This window comes from Lactuca saligna, chromosome 5, assembly GCF_052625555.1.
Source record: "Lactuca saligna cultivar CGN05327 chromosome 5, ASM5262555v1, whole genome shotgun sequence".
Taxonomy (NCBI): domain Eukaryota; kingdom Viridiplantae; phylum Streptophyta; class Magnoliopsida; order Asterales; family Asteraceae; genus Lactuca; species Lactuca saligna.
Window position 1 is genome coordinate 282,324,975 of NC_136421.1, and position 25,709 is coordinate 282,350,683.

The following is a 25,709-nucleotide window of genomic DNA, read 5'->3' on the forward strand; positions in this document are numbered from 1 at the left end:
TAACCATTTTAAAAAATATTTGCATTATAGGTATTCGACTGAAATTAAAACCTAGAAAAATTATAGAATATAAACTTACTGGTTATTTCTTGACTATGCAAAGACATAATAACCATTTTAAAAAATATCATTATATTAGTATAAAGAACACAACCTATTTAATCAAGAAGAAAATCTTGTTGGAAGTGTGTCTCAAATTCCATGAAATTTTGTGAACAAGGTTGAGTAATAACCAAAAAGAAATGAGTCACTACACACATTGTCCCTAGAAAACACATAAAAACTGGAAAAGTTTTCAAAAAGTCGGCAACTAAAAGATAAGTGCAGTAGTATTTGCCAAACCTTTTGCAATTACTTGTCAATACAAAATCACTTTTATGCATCCATCATGTGAAAAGTGGATTTCAATAACTAACACAACCTTTTGCAACAAAACCAAGTTGAAACTAATTACTCTGTGGTGTTTAGACATACACTTTTTAAAATAATTATCGCACTTAAAAATAAGTAGTTTTTCATTTATATCTCTTTTATGGCAATTCTTTAAATCCGATTTTTTTCACCTTAATACTCAAACTCATCATATGCCATTCCCCTTTATAAGGCTTTCACCTTCCTCTCTTTTCTCAAGGATTTCAAACACCATCTCCTTTCTTTATAACTACAAACTAGAAAAACCAACTTCGTTCTCTTTGCCTCCACCACCACCACCACCACCATGCTTAAACATAACACTCTTGTGTTCAAGATCTTGACGGCTCTAATACTAGGCTGTGACTTCAACCGGAGCAGAATCTCTTCCACCACCAACCTCCACCATGCAACACTCACGTCATTAACGACAGAACTGAAACTCTCCGGTGAACTCCAATTCGACAACCTCCACCATGCCGCCAAAGACTTCGGCAACCGCTACCACCTCCTCCCGGCCGCCATCCTACACCCCAAATCCGTCTCCGACATCTCCTCCCTCATCACCTACATATTCCAAATGGGACCCACATCAGGGTTAACCGTGGCGGCACGGGGCCACGGTCACTCCCTCGAAGGCCAAGCACAAGCCCACCACGGGGTGGTGGTCAACATGGAATCATTCGGTCAATCTCAAGGAATGCAATTCCATATCCATGGTGACAAACCGTTTGTAGATGTCTCAGGTGGTGCACTTTGGATAAATATTTTGCATGAAAGTCTTAAACATGGTTTTGCACCAAAATCATGGACTGATTATCTTCATCTAACCGTTGGTGGCACGTTATCCAATGCGGGGATTAGTGGACAAGCTTTCCGACATGGACCTCAGATCAATAATGTCTACCAATTACAAGTTGTTACAGGTATTTTTACTCCTTTACTCGATAACAAAATGAGTGTCGATATAGATTTTGCAAAAAGTTTTTCTACCAAAAAAATTAACAAGAATAGAAAGATGTGGCAAAGGCATGATGCCATATGGATGATAGGAGGAATAGTGATGACAAACTAACGACATTGTCATATTATAGCCTGGGGAAAAGACTTTTTTTGAGGGACCAACTAAAAAGAAAGTACAACTACAATTTCTTGGAACATAAGGGTATCCGAAAGTGACTAATCTTGAAGGGTACGATGGTAAATTAACATTATGTAAAAGTGACAACAAGTAGTGTCTACTCAGATACCCACCAATTATAGGAGATAAAAAGCTTTATTTTAACTGAATTTTTTTGCAGGGACAGGACAAGTAGTTATATGTACAGAGGACATGAATTCTGATCTCTTTTATGGTGTTCTTGGAGGACTTGGTCAATTTGGCATCATCACTCGAGCTCATATTTCACTTGAACCCGCACCCAAAATGGTAATTAATTATTTTCGTTGTAAGTCAGTGTCATCAAACACAGTACAGTCTGTTATGTTATGTTCTGTGATATTGTACGGGTACGTGAAAAATGGGATCTAATTCTTGATTTTGACAGGTGAAATGGATTAGAGTTCTTTATTCGGATTTCACTACGTTTACGAAAGATCAAGAGAAATTAATATCATCCGATAGTTCGTTCGATTATGTTGAAGGGTTTGTGTTGATAAACAGAACTGGGTTGCTTAATAATTGGAGATCTTCTTTTAAATGTAAAGATCCTGTTCAAGCAAGTCGGTTTTTTTCTGATGGGAAAACTGTCTTTTGTTTGGAAATCGCCAAGTACTTTAAGCAAGAAGATGCTGAAACCATTGATCAGGTACTTCGATAGATTTGTTTATTATAGCTTCTTATTTTCATTTATGTTTGTTTCAAACCATACTTGATATAATTTATGTTTGTTTATATGCAGAAAATTGAAATGTATTTGTCGAAATTGAATTACAATGAATCCACGTTGTTCGTATCGGAAGTGTCGTATGTGGAGTTTTTGGATAGGGTTCATGTGTCAGAGTTGAAGCTGCAGGAGAAGGGGCTATGGGATGTTCCTCATCCATGGTTAAATCTTCTTGTTCCCAAAAGCAAAATCCACAAATTTGCAAGTGAAGTTTTTGGGAAAATTCTCACTGATACTAGCAACGGGCCTATACTCATTTACCCAGTCGACAAGTCTAGGTAATCTTACAATAATTGGCTTGATCAGACAGAACAGAACAAAACAGGTTGTACTGCATTTGACATGCATTGGATTGGGGACCAGGACCAACGTCAATGGGACAAAACAAGATGAGACAGGGATTCACTTGCGATCTCTAGTCTGTGAAAAAAACATAAATACCCTCCCCATCCTCATCATCAAAAATAGCCCTAGAAAGACTGTCTATCTGGTTATGCCCCGTCTTGTGTAACAAACACAACCTTAAGGTTGTGTTTATTATACAAGACGGGACAAGACGAGACAAGACAGGCTTTCAAGCGCTATTTTTGATGAGAATGATGAGGAGGGTATTTACGTCTTTTTTCACAAACGATAGATCGAAACCGAATCTCTGTCCCATCTTGTTTAGTGTGACAAAAATTGCAATTTTTGTTCCATTGGCATCGTTTCCAGTCTCAGTCCTACTCCAATACATGTCAAACACAGTACAAATAAAACTTTCATCATTGTACCAATGTTTTAAGTTGTGGTTTTGTATACTTTTTTTGTAGGTGGAACACCAAAACATCGATGGTGACCCCAACAGAGGATATCTTTTACCTGGTGGCATTTCTATCTTCAGCAATGCCATCATCGGAAGGAACAGACAGCTTAGAATACATTCTAAATCAAAACAAAAAGATTCTAGAAGTATGTGAAAGTGCTAAACTTGAAACCAAGCAGTATTTACCCCATTACAATACCCAAGAGGAGTGGAGAACACATTATGGGAGTCAGTGGGATGTTTTTGTTAGAAGGAAATTAACGTATGACCCTCTAGCAATATTAACCCCTGGTCAAAGAATCTTCCAAAAAGTAACCAGTTATTTATAACACCACAAGTATCCATATGAATCTAACTCGAAGTAGAAATGCATAAAAAGTTATAAAATGATTAAATGTACATATTAATTGGAAATCTTTTGTAATTTTCCCTGGTGCATTTGTGACAACGAGCCGTATATAATATGGTAAATTTCCATCATGTTAATTTTGGTAATTACTTGGAGAAAAAAATGAAATATATCATTTTTAAATAACGGTTAAGTGCAAGAAATAGTAATCTATTTTCCTTGATTAGTTTGTTATAGCATCCTACTTTTATTACTCATATTAAAGTATTGCACATTAAAAAATCTACTCAAATATAACAATTAAACAATGTCATCTAAAAACAAAGTAATTTCCATTGCTATAAATAGGTAAAAATATTTAATTACATCTTAATAAGGAGAAAGAAAATGGAAGTAGGATGTTATAATACTCCCAATAAATAAAAGTGCATTGATATTTCTTAAGATCAAGTACAAAGAATTTAGACAAGAAATCTCCAAATGCATCTTCTTTTGTTGGACAAATATCAATATATTACTGAACTAATCAGTAGTTGTAAGTTGTAACCTGATTCCACTTAAATCTAAACCTTTCGACCATATATAAACTAATCACTATTTTTAACCTATTCCACAAAATCTAAGGCTTTCGACAACATTTACGTATGTTTTCTACAGCATCTGAAGGCATTATGTTATTGGGAGTGACAGTTATTATACAATTAAGTAGCAATATTGCATTGTCTGCGTAACGGGTGATGAATCCAGTACAATGTTCCAATTCATAGGTCGCCATAAACGAAAAGGATCCAAACAGACGAACATGAAAACGAATTTGTCAAATTGGGAAAGAAAAGGGGGAATTAATTAGGGTTTAGAAGAATTATAGAATTAGGATTACCCGCTGAGTAGACCATCGCTTCGAACATGTGGGCCTGTTTAGATCGCTTAGATTCCATGATTGAGGTTTTGTCCCAACTCTCAAGATAAACTCAAAATATTTTTAAAGTAAATGGGCTGAATGGTTTCTGTAGTACGTAGTTTTCTTGTGTTGGTTTAGAATGATTTTTTATTATATATTTTTTTTAATGTTGTCAATATTGGATTTTATTTAGGATTGTTTTAAACTTTACAAGATCATTGATCATATAATTGAATCGGATCAAAGATTCTATCAAATTGAATTAGATTCAAAATTTGTTCGTCAATCTTGTTTGCATAGTACCCGTTAGAATTTGACATTGATTAAGATATCGATGATAGAATTTTCTTTAATTTATTAAGCATGAACCATAACTCTTATTCCTAAAACCCGTAGAAATTAGGAAAAAAACATCTTTAGCAGAAAAATTAACAAGATCATTATAACAATGTATAACTAAAGGCATACAGATACAAAGAGAATAACATAAGTGTAACATAGTGTATAACTCAAGATAAATGAATGAAGTCATGATACTCTATGGAACTTATTACGACCTGCAATGCTCAATTTTGAGTAAAGTGAATGAATATATTTGAGGTCCGATTATATAAAAAGACTAAAAATACGAGATCATATCGAATTAAGATCTAAGATCCTAGTCGGAATCCTAAGATCCCAATATAGATCTTTGTTTAAAAAATCTTAGTGTGATTGTCATAGTTTTTTGCTTGTGATATATAAATAGATAAATGTTCAAATGATAACCAAAAAAGAATAAGAACCATTAACATTTAGAGCAAAAACCTTCATTTATATCCTTCAACCACCAATCTGATGAACACCATCATTGTCATCGGTTGTTGCACCACCTCCCCCACTAGTGACGACGACTTCACCACCACCACCAGTGACGATGTCTCCACCACCGCTAGTATCTCCGATATGGTGTGCTTTCTCATATTCTGATCAGAATATCTTCCTCCTACATTCGATGTCATGTTATACCACCCCCTTCATGTCTAAACATCCATCGCCACTGCTTCCATACACTCTTTTCTGCAGATCTACAAGATTCGGCTCCAGATCTATGATTTTTTATGCTAGATCTACAATTTCCTCCTTCAGATCTACAAGTTTTTCAGCTAGATCTCGTGATATGGAAGGAGTTCCGATGGGATCTCGAGACGTAGAAGGATTTCCGAGGAAATCTAATGTTCAGACAAAGGAGTTCCGATGGAATCCAAGTTGGCACCGGTGCCGCCCTCTAGATGTGCGATTTCTGCTCTGGATCTATGAGATCCACCGCCATTCAACCACTATAGAACCACTAGTAGTGTCTTCCTCCTCCAGATTTGTAAGTTCTGCCACTAATCGCCACCAACAACGACGACTACAATGTCACTGACGATTGACGAGGCGAGTTACAGGAGCATCAGCATCCGACGACACCAGATCTATGAGATCTTATGGGTGGCAAAGCTAGATCGATAAGATTTTGTGGTGTTGTTACAACTGATGTGTCACTCATCATCTTCTTTACATCAGGTACATTATGATGAGGCTCATATGAGAGTTTTTTAACCTTTGTACAATTATTTTCATGTTTATTTATTGTTTTTACATCTTACTCCATCTTTGCTACCTGTTACGTGTTAAAGGCTTAGTAAAAATCAGAATCAATAATCATTTCATGATGCACACAATGTGTTTGATGACTTGCCTGAATGAAAATTTGAAACTGTAAATAGTGTTTTTGTACATTAAGTTGTGAATAAGTGTATAAACTTATGTATTAATATTTGAATAAACTAAATGCTATTGTGATTTTTTTTTTTTTTGTATTTATGAATAATCTAAGTTCTATAAGTATTGTGAATGGTTTTTTTTATGCATACAAGGTGTTTGATGATTTGTGTGAATGAAAATAATAAATTTTGAAAAAGTGTAAACTGCTTTATTAAAATGGGAATTAAATTCTTGAAATGTGAGTTTTAATTTGAGAATATAGTAATGAATGTATAATTTTTGTGTATTAAACAGCAAATTTACTATACTAAGTTGTGAACTTGTGTATTAAATTGTGAATTTATTGTATTAAGCTGTTAATTTTGTATATTAAATTGTAAATTAACTGTATTAAGAGTTTTAAGTTGATAATATGGTTGTTAATTTATACTTTTGTGTATTAAATTATGAATTTATTGTAATAAGTTGTGATTTTATGTATTAAGCTATGATTTTTATGTTTTAAACTGTGAATTAACTGCATTATCTGTGAATTTTTTGTTTAACCTGTATTAACTATATTAAGTTGTAAATTTTTTGTATTAAATTTTTATTTTTGTGTTTAAAAATGTGAATTAATTGCATTAAGCTGTGAATTTTCTGTTTAAACTGTTAATTGACTGTATTAAGCTGCGAATTTTTATTGAATTTTGTGTTAAATATGAATGCTTTATGTAAGTATGATTATATTGAGTTTCTTATGAGTATATTTATTTTTTGTGTTGTATAAAAATGTAAAAACGTAATAATTTTTATTATTATTTTACATTAAACTCAAAATTAGTGAATATGGTTTCTTAACTGTGAATATAATATTTAAGTTATGAATCTATGATTTTATATATATGATTGTATATACAAATCTGATTTAGAAAGAATAATGGATGCGACGGTGGTATGGTTGGTTGTTGGTGGCATGTGGTAGTTGGTTGTCTCAAAGTTTTCATTTAACTTATCTGAATATGTATATTTGTGTATATATTAATATTAATTGTATTAATTTATGAATTTTATGTATTAAACTGAAAATTAACTGTATTAAAGTGTGTATTTTATATAAATTTTGTTTTAAAGTATGAATGAATATATTAATGAAAATAATAGACTGTGAATTACTGAAATAATATGTTTATTAAACTGTGAATATGATATTTTAAAGAGAGAAAATTAAAACTGTCCAGGCATAATTTTATTTTTTTTATTAAATTTTATATATTTGGCTGCAAAAATGAAATTGTAAGTGTTAAAAAATATTACCAAATAAATAGAAGCCAAAATGTTTGTTCTATTAAGCTATGAATACGGCCAGAAAAATGTCACTAAATTTGGTATTGCTCTGGCGGTTGTCCGGCGTTGGTCTGATGATGGTCCGACGATAAGTGACAACTTTTGTAAACTAGAGAATGAAAAAGTTTGCTTAAAATAATATTAATGTTTGATTTGTCCAAAATACATTTAATGAAAATATTTTAAAAATGGTTCTTAGAGTTCTTAACATTTTTGGATTCTCATTTAAACCACTCACTATATATATATATATATATATATATATATATGGGAAAAATGAATATACACATACGGGTATATAAGTTTAGGTACCCAAACTCACTATATATATATATATATATATATATATATATATATATATATATATATATATGTATGGGAAAAGTGAATATACCCATAAGGGTATATAAGGTTAGGTACCCAAACTCACTATAATACGTTGTTCTGTTTGATATATTCATTATATTGTTGTTCAACTTCTATCCCTAACTTGATTTACTTTCAAGATTTTTAAAATTTCACTATTATCTTCCTCTTATATCACATTTTTTTTGCCGAACACCTAGTAGACTATATATATTATAGTTCAAAATGAAATTATGTAAGAGGAAGACAAATGTGAAATTTATAAAAATATTGAAAGTAAATCAAGATTGAAGTTGAAGTATAATAATATTGGACAATTACAATGTATATATATAATACAAAACGATGTGGTATGATGAGTTTAGGTACCTAAGCTTATATACCCTTAAGGGTATACTCACTTTTCCCTATATATATATATATATATATATATATATATATATATATATATATATATATATATATATATATATATATATGGGAAAAGTGAATATACCCATAAGGGTATATAAGTTTAGGTACACAAACTCACTATAATACGTTGTTTTATTTTATATATTCATTATATTGTTGTTAAAATTCTATCTCTAACTTGATTTACTTTCAAGATTTTTAAATTTTCACTATCATCTTCCTCTTATATCACATCTTTTTGCCAAACACCTAGTAGACTATATATATATATATATATATATATATATATATATATATATATATATATTATAGTTCAAAATGAAGTTATGTAAGAGGAAGATAAATGTGAAATTTATAAAAATATTGAAAGTAAATCAAGTTAGAAGTTGAAGTATAATAATATTGGACAATTACAATGTATATATATAATACAAAACGATATGGTATGATGAGTTTGGGTATCTAAGTTTATATACCATTAACGATATATTCAATTTTCCATATATATATATATATATATATATATATATATATATATATATATATATATATATATATATATATATATATATATATAGAGAGAGAGAGAGAGAGAGAGAATAAGACACTTAAATCATATCATCTCAATAAATTCTACACAAGAGATTCCACGTGTTAATAAAATTAATTTTTGATTTATTTTTATATTTAACTATTATGATGATTAATCGATTTATATAGACACATTTTCGTAACATATCATCTCAGTGATTAATTAATTAAAAAACTATTAGTTTGAATTTTCAATTATTATAGAAATATAGTTTTACTAGTTTATAATTCGCGAAAACCACAGGTATAAAATTAATTAAATTTTTATAGTAAAACCTCAAAATTATTAATTAATTATTTTAAATAAATTATTAATTACGATATATTTTTATTAGTTATGTGAAATTATAATCGTTGATTCAAATAAATATATAAAATTAATTTTTAATATATATTAGATATTTTTTATTTGTGAATTAATGAAAACAATAATATAAAATTTAAAATGAAAAATAAATAGATTGACTAATAACATCACATTAATTAGGAGTTCTAATAAATTTAAAAGGGAGGAGTAATAGATTGATAAGTGACATCATATTAATTAAGATGTCTAATATAGTGACACATGGCAAAATGACTACTCTTTTATTAGTATAGGAATTCGGCAATTCTTTGAGATCTCTTTTTTTTTAACGGTCTCAATATTTTTTTTAACAGTTTCAACCGTTCTTTGGCAATCTCAACGGTTATTTCAGAATTCAATAGTTTTGAGAACTCAACAGCTCTTGTGCAATCACATCATGTAATAGCCCTCCAATAATCGATTTGACATGATTGTGTAAAGTAGGAGTTTAAAATATTTTACAAAACTATAATAAATTTTATAAAAAACAAATTGCAGATAGGTCACAAACCATTAAGTCCTTAACATTTAAAATTTTTAAAGTGTCGATGCACATGAGGGTGTAACAAAACAATCAATAGACAAAGATAAAGTAAACATCGCTTACATATATTTTATCTAAAAATATATAACGTCTACTAAAAGTCCATAGCTTCATCCATCTTTAATCTTCTTTTAAATTTCCTAATATGAACACATGTCACAATAGGTAGGTTAGGATTAGGAAGCCTACTAAGTATTATCGAGGTTATACATTGTTTAAATATAAGAAACTTGGTCATCCCTTGCACACCGTAAAGGATTCCAAAATCCATAAACATGTGCCTAGAAACATGATCTACATGATGGGTAGCAAGTCACATCTGCAACATCGATTGATAGATTGCTATCAAAACATCAAGAACATAGAGTTGGTTAACCAGATCATGAGTGGTCACACAAGTTTCAACCCATTCTAAATTTGATGTACATCTTCATGATCAAAAAACAATTCAAAAATTAGAAAGTTTGTACCCAATTTAAAACTTCTTTATAAAAACTTATTTCATGAATGCACGCATATTAAATATAGTACTTCACTTAGTATATGCACATAATATTTCAAATATGGAAAGTTTAAAGTAAACTACATAATATGGACGTTTGTTATTGGGTAATGAACTCACTTTGACACGAGTATATATTTTATATCACTTCCACAAGTGTTTGAGTGCTTACTCGTCACCTAAAGGCTATAGTTAATTAGTAAATTAGTTCAAAATATGACATTCTTTTCCTTAGATAATATTTTTAATGTATTTTGATCCAAAAATGGAACTGTGCCTTGGAAATTTGACCCTAACACTTTATTAACCATTTTTAGTGACTTATATGGATGGAATATGATCTAAAACATTATTCCAACCTAATTTATAAACTAAAAAAATTATAACTTAATTTAACACGAATATAAGATATTAATTAGAAATTTTCAATTTTGACTTTCATTTCTTCCAAATTTGACCACTAAGTGTTGGATTTCACAATAAATTGTTAATAAAAGGCATCTGTTCACATTTTAAAAGTAATTTAACTTGATTTTCATCCTTCAACTAGTGGTTAATTAAATGAACAAAGATTCATTTGGTTTTATTTTCCAAAAGTTCATTTCAGGTTGTTAAAATCTTGTTTAATTATAATTAATTATTCATGAAAAATTTAACTTAACATTCATTAATATGACTCTTATTGATGATTTTAAGTTAGGTTGATAACACAACTTTCAAGAACGATTGAACGAGTTAAATCAAAATTTGTTAGATTGAAATTCAAAATCACCATTGAAAGCTTATAATCATAATCCAAAGCTTAGGCTTATCTATTTGATCAAATTGAAGTGGTTAACTTCATGATTTGAACCAATCAAACTAAATTGTTAGTTTATTTCATGATTTGGTGTTAAAAAGCAATCAAATTCATTTTCCATAAACTTAATTGGAAATACTCATGATCAAGGGTTTAAGAGTACCAACACAACATTATAAACTTGATTTCAAGCCAAATTAGGAGATATTGTTGTTAATTTATGAAGTTTTAACATGAAATCCTAATTAGAACTTCAATATATGGCAGAACTGCAAAGTCAGTATAAATTTCATATTTTTGGAGGATTCCTAAACCTAAAAGACAAAATGAAGAAGATGAATGGGTATTGTTGCCTTTTTAGGGTTCCTTGATGATCCAAGCACTAATTCCAAAATGACTTCAATTAAGCTTTTAGTTGTAATTTTCTCTTTCAAAATCGATCTCTTAGGCTTTCCTCGTGTTAAAATCATTCCCAAATAGGAGGAGATGGTGGATTTAAGGTGCTTATGTCTCAGGTTTCTAACCTTTTCAAGTTTATCCAAAAGACTTCTAATTTGACCATTAACTTAACAACAACAAATTTAAGCTATTTTATTTAAATATTAACAATTGAAGTGCATATCAAGGTTAGTCAAGTCAAGCTATGTTCATACCTTATTTTTTCCACTTTTGGCAAGTTTGGTCCCCCAACTTCTTAATTTTAAACTTTGATCTCAAAATGGCATACAATAACATTTCTACTTTACAAGCTCTAACCTAAGCCCTAAAATGTTAATATCTTATTAATTTAGGTCGAAAACCTAGTTTACTTAGTTAAGTCAAATCATGCCTAAATTTCTATAATTGACAAGATCAACCGTCACTATTTAAATTTTCATTTTAATCTAATAAGGCTAGTATGACCTAGATAACATTTCTAGTATCTAATCTTCTAATCTAAGCTTAAATAACAATGATGATGATGATGATGATGATGATGATGATGATGATGATGATGATGATGATGATGATGATGATGATGATTACATATAAGTTTATATTCTAATTAAATGGATTTACTATCAAAGGGCCTTTGTCCTAGTGGCAATGAGTGACTCTTTCAATTGAAATGTCATATGTTCAATACATCCTTAGAGATATAGATGGTAATTTAGGAGTACATTAGTTTATTGTTCCAAAAAAAAAATACTCAAATGTTAATACTTAAGTCCGAATCTCTAAGCTTTTGACCTAACTTAACATATAATTAATTAATTAAATTTTAATTTGATTATATTAGCTTAACCAACTTTGAAATTTCAAATTAACTATTTCATTAAATAATTAAGGAACCGTTGGAAGGTCTGGTGCGCTAAGCGCGCGCCGTACTTCCTTTGACTACTCCTGAGATATAGTGGAAACATTTTGTTCTGGTGGAGAGTGGGGAGTGACACCCATTATCTCAAGTTTTGGATCGAACTAATCCATTGACACAAATAGTTCATGGGAGAAAATTTATTCTTATTTAATTTGATTTTAGAAAAGACATTTTAGTCAGTAAGAAATTTCACATAAAGATGAAAACTTCTAACCATAAATAATAGGTGTTACATATTAGTTATTTGAGATTTGTAGTTCTTTGGCCAAAGAGAAATTTTGTCGTAGATATTTATAAGATCATATTATTTTTAATTAAGTCTAAATTCTTTGTCTACACTGTTTCGCTACTTCAGAGATGTTTTTCTATTGCATTTCACATCCAAAATATTACCAGATTGACTATCAATGAATACAAAAGCACGTTTACAAGCCAATTATAGTTATTGTATAACATATAGTATGAAAAAACATAGATTGTACGACCAACTAGATTCACCAAACTAGGCGAATGTCTGCGCGTTGCGCAGAAACACCTATATTGTTGTTAAATTTGATGTAATATTTTGTATACTAAGTAGATATAATATATTGATTATTTTGAACTATATAATAATATATACATCTGTTAAAATTGTATAATCTCAATCATTTGAATGATCATTACCTGCGAGTTACTCATGAATGAAACTAAAAATAATACATGGTTTAATGTTATTGATAGTTGTTGTTATTGTTAATTAATTTTTTAAAATTTATTAGTTTAATATTTTAATTTCTATCATTTAATTATTTAAAACATCAAACATTGTTCTTTGTTTTTAAAGGTAACAATATAATCATTTATATAAAGTTATTTTTAACTATTGTTATTGCAAGTTATTTTAAGTACTTATTTGAAAACTTTTAATGATTATATAAATATCTTTAGGAAATATTTTCGTTGAATTGATATTACAATTTAGTTTTGGCATTTAGCACTACAATTTATCACTTTTAACTATTCACAAAATATTTTTTTGGTTTTTTAAGTGTATTTAAGTTGACCATGTAATGTTATATTTACATTAACAATTTAATTATTTTATCCAAACTGTTAAAAAATTGTAACTTTATACTGATAATGGTTTACATACAACACCATATTAAATAGAGAAATTAAATTGTTTCCTACCTTTTATGCATATAAATGTTCCTACCCAATAAAATTATGACAAGTGTCATCATTTCATATTTTTTTAACTAACTCATTAAGGCTATATTAGGAATATATCAATTACAATTAAATTGAATGGTGATTTGTCATAATTTTAGTGGGTACGAATAATTGTAGGCATAAAAGGTTGGAAGTAATTTAATTTCTCTATTAAATATAATAAATTAAGTATAATATGTTAAAAATTAAATACATAACTTTATAAGTATAAGTAAATATATTTTTTTAATATTGAAATTTAGTTTATTTATGATTACACTTTAGGTTTGATATTTATTTAATTTTATTAACCAACTTATAATCATTATTAGAAAGACACTATAATTTATCACTTTTAACTTTTTATAAAATATTATTTGGGTTGTTTAAGCTGAAAAAATTTATATTTAAGTTAACCCTGTAATGTTATATTTAAATTAACAATTTAATTATTTTATCCAAACTGTTTAAAAGTTGTATGTAACAACCCAAAGTTTTTATCATGTACAATAGATCAATTCAATCAAGGTTAGACTCGTTTTGCTATCTTTTAGCACTGTTTAGGGTCTATTTGAGTGTTCTAAACCTAGTACAATGAAGGTAGGAGCCTAGAAATGGGATAACTCGAGGCATATCAAGCAAACTCGGGCTAAACACTCCGACATATGGAGTGTACGGCCACACACTTGAGTGTACGGCCATACACAGGTGTGTGCGGCCGCACACCCATCCCATCCGCACACTCCCACCTATATATTCAACACTTGGTCATTTTTGAACACTTTTCCACTTCTTCAAGTCTAGAACTCGAAATCCTCTCAAGTAGCATCCAACTTTTCACTTCAATCTTCAATCAAGTAAGTGATTCATCCTTTGATTAGCTAATACATGACCTTAACTAGCCTTCCCCTTTGCTTTGATCCATGAAAACATCCATTTTTAGTCAAGAACACCAAGAACACACACACTAGTTTTGGACCTTAATCACCCTTTCAAGCCTCTATAACGTGTATACACTTATCATAACTTGTTATATGCTAAGAACACTTGATGATATACTTGAAAAACACGATTTTGTCATCTTCATAAAGGGTATGCGGCCGCACACATCATGGTGGCCGCACACACCCTTTTTAGGTCCAAAAATGGCAATGAACTCCATATGAGGCTAAAGCATGAAGTAAGAAACCTTCCTAGATGAGTCCTAAAGCCTTAAAATACGTTTTGGCACATTTCATAGGGAGTTTGGGGCAACACACCCACTGTGGCCGCACACACACAAATATTGTGTATTTTGACCATACACCCCCTTGTATAGCCATACACCACTTATATACAATCATATATGGTTGTAACACTTCAATATAAGTGTTTACTAGTCCCTAAGGTGGTTCCAATCCAATAATTCATTGTTATAAGCACTAATTGTATATATATATATATGCCATTATATGGTTAATAGGATTTGTTTGTGCTCAAGTCTGCAATTGACACTCAACTTTCTAAAACTGATCTTACAGTCGCATCACTCACTGCAGGTGAGTTCATACCCCTTAATCAACCTTTGAAATATTTTTAAATGCTTTTATGGGGGGGAATACAAGTTGAATCATTATAGTTATTATATCAATCACATGTGATTTGTAACTATCAAACAAATGAATTTACTTTACTTTTCACTGTTTGTTAATAAAACTACTTCAAAAGGTTTATCAAACTCTTTTACATGTTACACTCTTTATCAAACTTATTCTTATATGCCAAACTACTTTTAAATCGTTTTATAGAGTGACATCAAGTCATCAATATTTGTTATTAAACTCTTCAAAAGGTTTTACAAAACTTCTTTCTAAACTTATATATATTTTCAAAACCATGTCTAATGTATATATAGTTATATAAGTAAGGTTTGAAGGACTTAGGACTGATAACACACTTTGTTTCATGTTCCTTGTTTGGTTGTGGACTTAGAGTATCTTGTTGTTTGTCCGAGTGTCGGTGGATCCTTAGTTATATGCTATGTATATATGTATAAGACATAAAAGCTTTTCTCTCAGTTCAATACATTCAGTTATACAGCAATTCTACTAGTAAACTATAATAGGTATAGTTTAGAAAGATACTACTCATTACTTCTAGTACAAGGAAACATACAAAGAGTCAGTTCATACATGAGTCAATACTTACTAGGATGAGAAACAAACATAACTTACTATTATGAGGAATAAACAAGAGCATATACATATACAAGTACAGAGAAGAGAACATATACATATACATTTACAAGTAAACAGAAGGAACATACACCAACATAACAATTAGAATATGAGATTTACTTCTACATGACGCGGATTCCACCGTTGTCATGTTGGTAACCAGAGTCTCCTGGAGGGAGAGCGGTCATTGTGTGTATAGATCTATATGGGACAGACTATCCCGCACCCCGACTGTTAGCTACAGTCCCCGGTCGACCAAGCCAAGGGGTGACAAATGTCACATTTATTTCGACGTCTTTCATCGTCGCGTTCTACAGCCGTCAATTAGTATGGTTACAAATCTCATTGTACCTTATAATTCATTGGCTTTAAGGTAAGTAGTACTACGGTAGTTTCCACATACAAAGCTACAGTTTTATAATATTTTCCCTAATACAATTATCTTAAAACGTTTTCTTATTATACGATAATGTACAAACTATATTTTGATAACGATAGTCAGAATTAGGAAAATACATACTCTTACAAACAAACAAACCGAACATTGGGTCTTGGTAGAAGACTACAGTTAGTAGAAAATATGGGATTTTCTAGGAAGATACGAACATTGTACAAACAGTTTATGAACATTTACAACGAACATTTTACTATAAGCAAACACTTACAAACTTTTACTACAAACTTATATTGTGAATATTTTCAACAAACATTTTTCATACAAACAATGACACTAAAATGCTTATGAACTTACCAGCTTTAAAGTTGATAAACTCTTTCAAAATAACTTGTATTCTCATGTCATCAATAGACAGGTACCAAGGCCAACTTTTGAGAAAATGGAGCACATTCAAGACTCATCTTTTATTTTGATTCATATTTTTGGTGTTTTATAAACTATACAGAACACTTGTATTAAAATGTATTATTAATGCAATGGATGATGTTGTTTGCTTGTTTACTATTATTCTGTGTTGTGATATTGTACATGACGTCCTCCACCCCCGAACGTTTCCGTCGTTCCGGTTTTGGGGTGTGACATTGTAGCTTTAAAATGATAATGGTTTACATACAACATTTTATAGCTAATAATTTAAGTATAATATGTTAAAAGTTAAAGACATAATTTTATAAGTAAAAGTAAAGATATAATTTTAGTAATGAAATTTAGTTTTATTATGATTACACTTTAGGTTAGGTATTTAGTTAACCTTATTAACCTACTTATAATCATTATTATAAAGAAATTGAAAAGTCATGTGAGTTTCAAATGAATGTGATGAAAAAAAATACTTCCTTTATAAGTATACTAGGCGTATTTCGCGCGTTGCATAGTAAAACACATATATGGTTAAATTATGTTGAAATTTATAATTTTATCTATGGTTTTTGGTCATTTTTATATATGGGCCTATTAAAATTGGAACCCGTGACCTTAAAATATTGGAACCAATCCTGGAACATGTTATGTCGGTTTTTAATATTTCAAAACCGCTCTTAAATTTTTTGATATTGGGGTTCTAATTTTTTATTATAGAATAAATTGATTGACTATTACAACATATGAAAAAATAATTAACCATATAAATTATTGATAATGTAAATACAACGAATTAAAGGAAAAGTTAAAATTAAAAATAAAAATTTTTTATAATTAATGTCAAAATATTTTGTAATAGATTTTAACCAGACTAATAATAATTATAAAACCCAAAATGAGTTTTAGCCCTCATATGTTATTAAAAAACACAAGTTATAAAACAATTAAACGATTTGTATTTTGTGAGAGTCTCGTGCCTCTGTTTTGTTCATTAGCATAACATAAAATTAGAGGTGCACATTGCAATTGTTAAATCTTATTTCACTTTAAACCTTACAGTTAAATCACAAACGTCTCGTTTTTAAAAGATCATGAATGATTAAACGATTTATAATCAAATAATAGCATGTATTGATATATATTAACAATTCAAATTTACCATTTTTATGGAATATAACAAAATCAATTTTAATAAGTTTTATCAACTACATAAATGGCATCTATAGAACCATTTCCATGTAATCAATTGTGAACATCCAACACAACATGAAGACTTATTAAATTAAACACCGGCATACACTCCATTACATCACCCTGGAAAGCACACCTAATGAATCTTTTTAAAAGTCTAGTTATACAACTTGAAGTGGAATGAACATTAACTTGCACCATCCTGCAAACTACATTATAATCTATACGACATGCCTCGTTGGGTTTAGACTTTAGACGGTTAGTTGCATCGCTTCCTTTTGGGACGCTGCTGAACATGATTATAAGTTTCATGAAAAGAAAATGCAAAACTTTAAAATAAATTAAACCACCAAAATTTTAAAATCATGAAGTATGAATTATGCAAGTTGTATCAGTTCTTGTTTTGTATTGTTGTGAAGTAGTCTTGTTGTTCATATGAATCTAGATGTAATGATTAGAGAATCTTTATATATAAAATTTTTCATTCCAACCAAAATCATAATTATACAATACTAGTTTATAACCCGTGGGAACTACGGTTAGAAAATTAATTAAACTTTCTAAGTAAAAACTCAAAACTATTAATTAATAATTTTAAATAACTTATTAATCAAGAGATATTATGTTAGTTATATATAAAATTATAATCATTGATTCAAATAAATACGTAAAATATATTATCTTATAATTTGTATAAATATTATTTTTTTTATAATTTGTTTAATTTTATTTTATTTTTATTCTAATGTTATTAATTTAATGTAATTAAAATGATATTTAAATTTTGAAATTTGAAATTTGAAATGAAGAATCAATAGATTGACAAGTGTCATGATATTAATTGCAATGCCTAACATGGTGACATTTGGCAAAACAACTACTCTTTTATTAGTATAGGAAGAGGAATATAACTTTGGATAATAAAAAAGAAGAAAACGAAAGGGAGCTGATTTGTACACAACAAAATTTCTCAATACACAACAATTTATGCTTTAAAATGTTGTATTGTATAACATTATTAAGCATAAAATGTTGTGTACGGATAAAAACGGTTGTGTACGAATCACTTCCCAAAACGAAACGGTATTTCTTACCATAAACTTTCATATTTCCTTCTCATCATCATTTTCCTCTTTTTTATTACTTATGCCCTCCATTTGCTGTCATAAGAACCATTAAGTATTATAAGTTAAAAAACTATTAAGTGGTAGTTGTTAATTAGATGCTAGTGAAAAGTTATGAAGGTTTAAATAGATATTATAAAATCATTATTATAAAGAAATATAAAAAGGCATGGAAGTTTCAAATAATTATGGTGATAAAAAAAATGTCTTCTTTATAAATATAGTATGATATAAATATAGTATGATATGATATAGATTTTGTTAATATGTCTTTTGTATAATATAATGAAAAAGAAATTTATTAAATTTTGTTAATTTTCATTCCATATATAAATATAAAAACGTTTTTTCTTTCATTTCACCATGTTGTTAACTAGGGTGGCTTTTACCATTATCCAATCAATCTGTAAAGGTCTTCAAATTACACAGATTACACCAACTATATTGACCAATTTCGATCTAGTTTCATGTTTTAAACATTGTTTAAAAAGGAAAAGTTGCTTATGTAGGGATGATCACCGTGTTTCGTTTTCTTTTTACACGAAACCATCAGAATTGGTTTTTGACTTTGGAAAAATCATTATATTTGGGTTTTATGATTTTGGCTTTTGGGTTTCTCCATTTTCTTTCTTGTTTTTAGTTTTTGAATTCTATTTATTGAGTTTTTTTTATAAGCAATGTCTGTATAATATACATAAGCAAGTGATTTCCTAAAAGAAATAGTAGACACCAAAAACACATTTCCACTATTTTAATTTTCAATACAAACCGTTAAATGCATATGAAGTATTTTAATTTATAACATACTCAATCAAATAAACGTATACATAAAATGACATTGTATTGGATATTTCGGATTCGGTTTTGCTTTCATACAACAAAATCCAACACAACCTAAAAGTTCGGTTTTTCTAAAAACCAAAAACCAAATTGACAGATTTCAAACAATTTTGTTTTCCTATTACGGTTTTGTTCGGTTTCAGTCATTCGCACGCCCCTAGTTTATATACTCAAATGATAAAATTAAGATTGTAAACTAACTGAACGTTCAACGAACTATTGTGAACTGTTCGGTGGAAAATTCGTTTATTTAATAAAAAAAACAAACATGAACAATGATCTTGTTCGTTCTTTTATGTTTGTTTATGTTCGTTCATTTATGTTTTATTTTATTATAAAATAAATTATATGTGTATATATGTACGTATGTTTGTTTGTTTAAGTGTATTTAAGTTCGTTAAACTTTGTTTTTTATTTGTTTGTTTATATTCATTTAAGTTCGTTTTTTTATGTTCTTTAATGTTAAATTATGTTCGTTTAAATTCGTTTGTGTTTGTGTTCGTTTATGCTCATTTCTCAACTAAACGAACACGAACACACTAAATTTCTTAACTAACAAACACGGACAAGTCCCTGTTTGTGTTTGTTCGGTTCGTTTAGAGCTCTAAATAAAACAGTAGTTACCATTATAATCACCTTCTACATCTATATTGTAATTTATCAAAGATATCTTTATTTAAGCATAACTTCTACAAAATCGGATACCTTCATGTATTAATTTGTGCCCACAACACTAAAAAAAATCACATTTCTCCTTCACAAAAATCATATATAATGGTCAATATCATCCACCATCGGAGGCGAGAGTGGCGGCACTGCCCATAAATTTGCATCTTCTATTTGTAAAACATTCCTAGCAGCCACAGCCATCCGAGGTTCTTCATTGCCAATGTTTCTAGAAGAAACACCTTCAAAGCCTTTCGAAGAATTATTAATAATTTCGTTGTTCGATAAAAACATATCCTTTGATAAATTTGTTTGAACTGACGCAATTAAAGAAGCGTATACACCCGCTTCCCGTAATCCTTGCATAATCACCTGTTCAAACATTGAATATTACAAATTAAATGAACTATTAGAATAGTCTGCTTTTGACACACGGGATTGTCTAAAGGGCATTTACGTCTTTTTTACATGTGAGAGATAGATAACGAGTCACTATCTCACAATTTTTTGGTGGGGCAAAAAATTGTATGTTTTGTCTTATTGGCAATAGTCTGACTGTCTGAGTCCAATGCAGACCAAATACAGTTCAGTCAGTTGTGTCATGTCACTGTCGAGGAAATTGTATGTACCATTGGAGCGTAAATGCGGATTAGAATTCCCTTTTTCATGAGTTTCTTTTGTAGCTCTTTGTCGGTCCATACAACGTGTTCACGGTACCTAAAGATTAAAACGTTAGATGGAATTACGGGAGGAATGGAATCGTTCATTCCAATGGGAAAAAAATGTTTGTTTCGTCTGATGGAATGGAATGGATTATTTGTTAAAAAGTTTGCAAGTGATCAATTATTTATTTATGTAGCTTTTAATGACACAAACTAATTTTAAATTTCATGATTCTAATTTATTTTCAACTATATTTTTTTTAATAACTAGAAAATATGGTTTTCATTATAATGATATTTGGGTTTTAGTGATGTTTTATTACTTTCAAGTTTTTTAAATTTGTAAATAAAAAAAGTATTAAAAATAATTAAGTAATGTATAGTGTAGAGCTAAAATTATATATTGTATCTACATCTACATTTAATCTAAAAAAATCCTTACAAAAATATGGTTCTCATTAGTGATGTTTTATTACATTTCACTCCATGAAACTACAAACAACTGGAGTCCAAATTTTGTTGATTATATGAAATCCCATTATGAGTTTAAATTATGAAATAAAATTTAGTAATAATTCTTACCAATTTAGCATCTCCTCCTCTGTTGCAGTTGAAGCAATTATAAAAGCCTGCAGCAAATGATGCTCTTAATTTATTAGTTTACATCATGTGAATCATCCTTAATCTCTATTCATGTAAATTACCAAGATTACCCCTGGTATGAAAGGTGAAAGAAGCTTTAATACTTACAGCTCTATCGAATTCCAACATGAAGCATCTTTTAACCTCTTCTTTTGTAGGCTTGCAGCCACATCGATCACGCCTTGATGTCAAATCAGAAAACTTTGTATACGTGTAATGTAAAACAGCAGCCTCATCAAATTTCACCTCACTAAACACACACACACACACATAATAAAGTTAAAACAGAAAGAACGACTTAACACAAAAACAGGCTTTTACCACAAGTAGTAATAGTAAGTGTGATATATACACTGGAGTCTTCATATAGTTATGCCATCTATGTGCACCATTAGGGCGTAAATGTGGCTGAACACGTGCAGCTGATTTCCCATTTCCATATGTTAAAAAGTAATTTGGATTACCACGTGTTGATTCTTTATAATTTCCAAAGTATGTTTCCTTCATAAGGTGATCAAAATTCTTTTTGAACATTGACACCTGCATAAAAACATATATTCAGTTTAAGATACATATGTTACAACTAGATAGTAAATTAAGAATTTGTATTAAGACAAATACCTCACTAAAAGGTTCTTTTATGTCATCTTTTTCAACACTGCTCTCCTGAAACAATGAGGGGAAACATTGGAATTTACAATGAGCTCTAACAAAGGGTTATAATATTGTTGTATATTGTTTGTACAGAGTGGTTATGATGTAAATTTAATATTGAAGCATCAATCACAAAAAAAAAAAAAAAAAAGCTACTTGAGAACTTACATAGTTTGGAAAGACAACTGTATCAACATTTTCAGAGACTCCAGATAAAAGTTGTCTGAGAGAGTATTCACGAGTGCCAGCTGGATGAATTAATTCATCTGTGTCTAGATGAAGAATCCAGTCCATATCGGTTTCCTTGAAATGCAATAGAAAATGTTAAGAGCTTCATAGAAATGTCTGTATGCATGCATATAGATTAAAGAAAATGTTTTCAGAAAGGATGAAAAGAAAAAAGGTCGTTATACCTCTGCCATGGTAATAGCCATTTCCATATTGAGAGATTGCTTGACAAATAATTCATAGTTGCATGGTTTGTAGAAGAAGCTTGACAACCAAGTTTCGTTCCAAATTCGGCTGATGATTCAAAATTCAAAATTTTACAGAAATTTGACAAAAAGAAGTTCAATTTTACAATATTCATAAGTAGATTTAGAAGTTAGAACCTTTTGGCTTGCTCTTCCTCGAGTTCTTTTGTCCTATGAATCAGCTTCACATTCTGTAGTTCAGTTAATTTTGTTTTGTAAATGTTACTCTTGGACAAAAGATACAATCTTCTAAATTTAAGGGAATGCAAAAGAGAAATAAAGTCTAAACTTACAGGAATGGACTCTAGAACTTTAGATACACCTGGACTTGCAGCTTTTCCTTCCACAAACAAGAAGAAGTTTGTAACACCAATAACTTTATGATAGAATATCCATGGTAATATTTGTTCTAAGCCAGCGGAAGTGCTTGAAGTAATGCATATCTATCATTCAACAAATTACAGATGACATTAGTCTTGAGGATAACAGAAATCAAGCACATTTAGTACTCTCATCCCCAAGAATTAATCATTCGTCAAAATGAAAAGAGAACTTGTTTTCACCATGGCATCATGCATGAAGATGGTGAAGCTACAGCAAAATATATGCACCTCAAATCGCATAAACAGAGAGAAATTTACAGTTCATTAACTTACATTTCGTCATAGTTGATTAAATCCGTAGCTTAATTGAACCACATTCGATACAATTCCGATTAAAGAAAAGAATTATACAATCCTAGATATTGGGCACGAAATTGTACGTAAACACCACGGATTCATTCACATAAAATCAATCCAAATCCAAAATCAACTAGAGAATCGATTGATGACAACGATTTATACCTTAGGTTTTAGATCGGATTCGTAATTGAATTTCCAATCCCTAAAGTAAGGAAAAGAAATAGAACGGCTTTGCCCCAAGATATCCGCGCAACTGGAGGAAGTGCGGGAGGTGACTGTGGAGGAGGTGGTAGTATCCATACCCGGAAAATCAAGGCGATTTATAGAAGACCATCGGATTGTCGGATCACTGATTTCGCCACGCCATTGGAGGACGAATGCGAATGCTGCTAGAGAGAGCGGGAGGAGTGTGAGTAAGAGTAAGATTCTGGAAGTGAAAGCCTGAGAAGATTGCGATAATGATGATGACGATGGGCTGTATTTGATAGATGAATAAAGACCCGTCATTGATGATCAAAAATGGTGATACCTAAGGTTTCAAAATCATGGTATGTGTGGGTTTATTTGAATAGTAGAGCGATCATGGAAGGAGAGAAAGAGTTTCAAATGGCCTTTACGAGTGAGCCGTTTTGTAGTTGGTGACTTGGCGTAAAATCTTTTTTATTCTTTTTTTCATTTCAATTTAATATAATTTTTAAAACTTTATATTTATTTTTGGATTATTTTGTCGATAAGTTTTTTTATTAGCAGCGAGCCAAATACTAGCAATAACCAAAATAAACAAAAGTCCAAAACTAGTAAGAAACTAGCCAGCAAAACTTGCATTATGAGTTAAATAAAAAAAAAACAAAATTTATATATAAGTTAAATCAAAAAAGGAAAGTTTATACATGAGTTAAATAATAAAAAAATAACTTTTAAGTTAATCTATCAATCCTATTTGATACTTTGAGAAACGGACATAAATCAAAAGATAGCAAAAATCGAGTCATAAAGGGTATCTCTTTTTTATGTTTACGTAATAAAGCGAAATAATCCACAAAGTGGTAAGAATAACATCAAACTTTTTTTTTTATGAATGCCTTCAAACGACAATTATCAGCCAAAGAAACCAACACCCTGGTATGTGTAAGCCAATCAGAATATTTCACCACAAACCACCTTTAGACTACAAACAAATGGTTACATGACTCCACATATTGTTTGCAAACAGGACAAAGAGCATGTTTGGCTTAGCTTTTAAAATAACTTTTGATTTTAGTTTTAGGAAAAGGGCCAAAAAGATGTTTGGTAAAATGAAAATAACTTTTATAATCAACTTTTGCAACAGAGTAAAATGAATCTTTTTAAAAAGTTACAAAATCGTGACTTTTTCTAACTTTTCAACATGTAAAACCATTAATTACCTTTATACCCCACCTACCCTAATCAATTCACAGTATCCCTCATTATTCTCTCCTTCTCTCCGCTCACACTTTCTTCCCTCTCGCATCTTGCTCGATCGATCTGCCTGCAACACCGGCGATCTTGCTGCAACGCCGACGATCTTCCTGCTACACCGGCGTATTCTGTCTCCATCGCCGACAGGTAAGTTTTCGTTTCTTTTCCAGTCGATTTCCAATGTTACAACATCTTTCTGTCGATTTTACAATCGATTTTACAATATCTTGCTGTCGATTTCCAATTTTCAGTAGCAAAGACATGTGGTTTTTCGATTTTCCTTGAAGTGTTCTTCACTCTCATATCTGCTGTGATTTGTTCCTCCTAATTTTGAAATTGATATTCTGTGATTAACATACCTTTGTGAAATTGATGAAATATGGATGAAATATTGATTAATAATTAGTGAACTTGATAAAATATGGATTAATAATTAGAGAAATTGATGAAATATGAAGCTGATAGAAATTTTTTGTTTTGGGATTGTGTTAACAGGTAACCAATTTCTGTGATATTATGTTTTTCTGTTTTGTTTAGAATTTTGATAAATGAACGAAATCATTTAGTAAGGTTAATGAAATTGGTTTGTTGTTTAAATGTTGTACTATATGTAATTCACAGATAATGGATGAAAACAACACTACAATTGTTGATTGTGAAACATCTTTGAAAATGAAAAAACCAAAATTTGGGTGGGATAATCGTACATTCATGGTGTTTGTTGATTCATGCTTGATTGGAAAAAAAAAGGGCGTAAAGCC

General features: G+C 30.0%; 2 protein-coding genes across 2 annotated transcripts; one reads left to right on the forward strand and one right to left on the reverse strand.

Annotated features, from left to right (window-relative positions):
- The first annotated feature begins 593 nt into the window (after positions 1 to 593).
- Positions 594 to 3,448, forward strand: LOC145048023 (cytokinin dehydrogenase 1-like). The gene is made up of 5 exons (XM_078996405.1): positions 594 to 1,337; positions 1,713 to 1,840; positions 1,959 to 2,219; positions 2,313 to 2,575; positions 3,110 to 3,448. The coding sequence occupies exons 1-5, from the start codon at positions 719 to 721 to the stop codon at positions 3,429 to 3,431; spliced, it is 1,593 nt and encodes a 530-aa protein (XP_078852531.1). The 5' UTR covers positions 594 to 718; the 3' UTR covers positions 3,432 to 3,448.
- Positions 3,449 to 20,426: 16,978 nt separating this feature from the next.
- LOC144998050 (glycosyltransferase-like protein) lies at positions 20,427 to 24,094 on the reverse strand. Its single transcript, XM_078957886.1, has 11 exons — positions 23,671 to 24,094; positions 23,119 to 23,268; positions 22,964 to 23,016; positions 22,766 to 22,874; positions 22,521 to 22,655; positions 22,320 to 22,364; positions 22,051 to 22,238; positions 21,807 to 21,948; positions 21,639 to 21,685; positions 21,024 to 21,111; positions 20,427 to 20,766 (listed from the first exon to the last, which is right to left on the reverse strand). Exons 1-11 carry the CDS (start codon positions 24,013 to 24,015, stop codon positions 20,494 to 20,496), a joined length of 1,575 nt encoding a protein of 524 aa, XP_078814012.1. The 5' UTR covers positions 24,016 to 24,094; the 3' UTR covers positions 20,427 to 20,493.
- Positions 24,095 to 25,709: the final 1,615 nt, after the last annotated feature.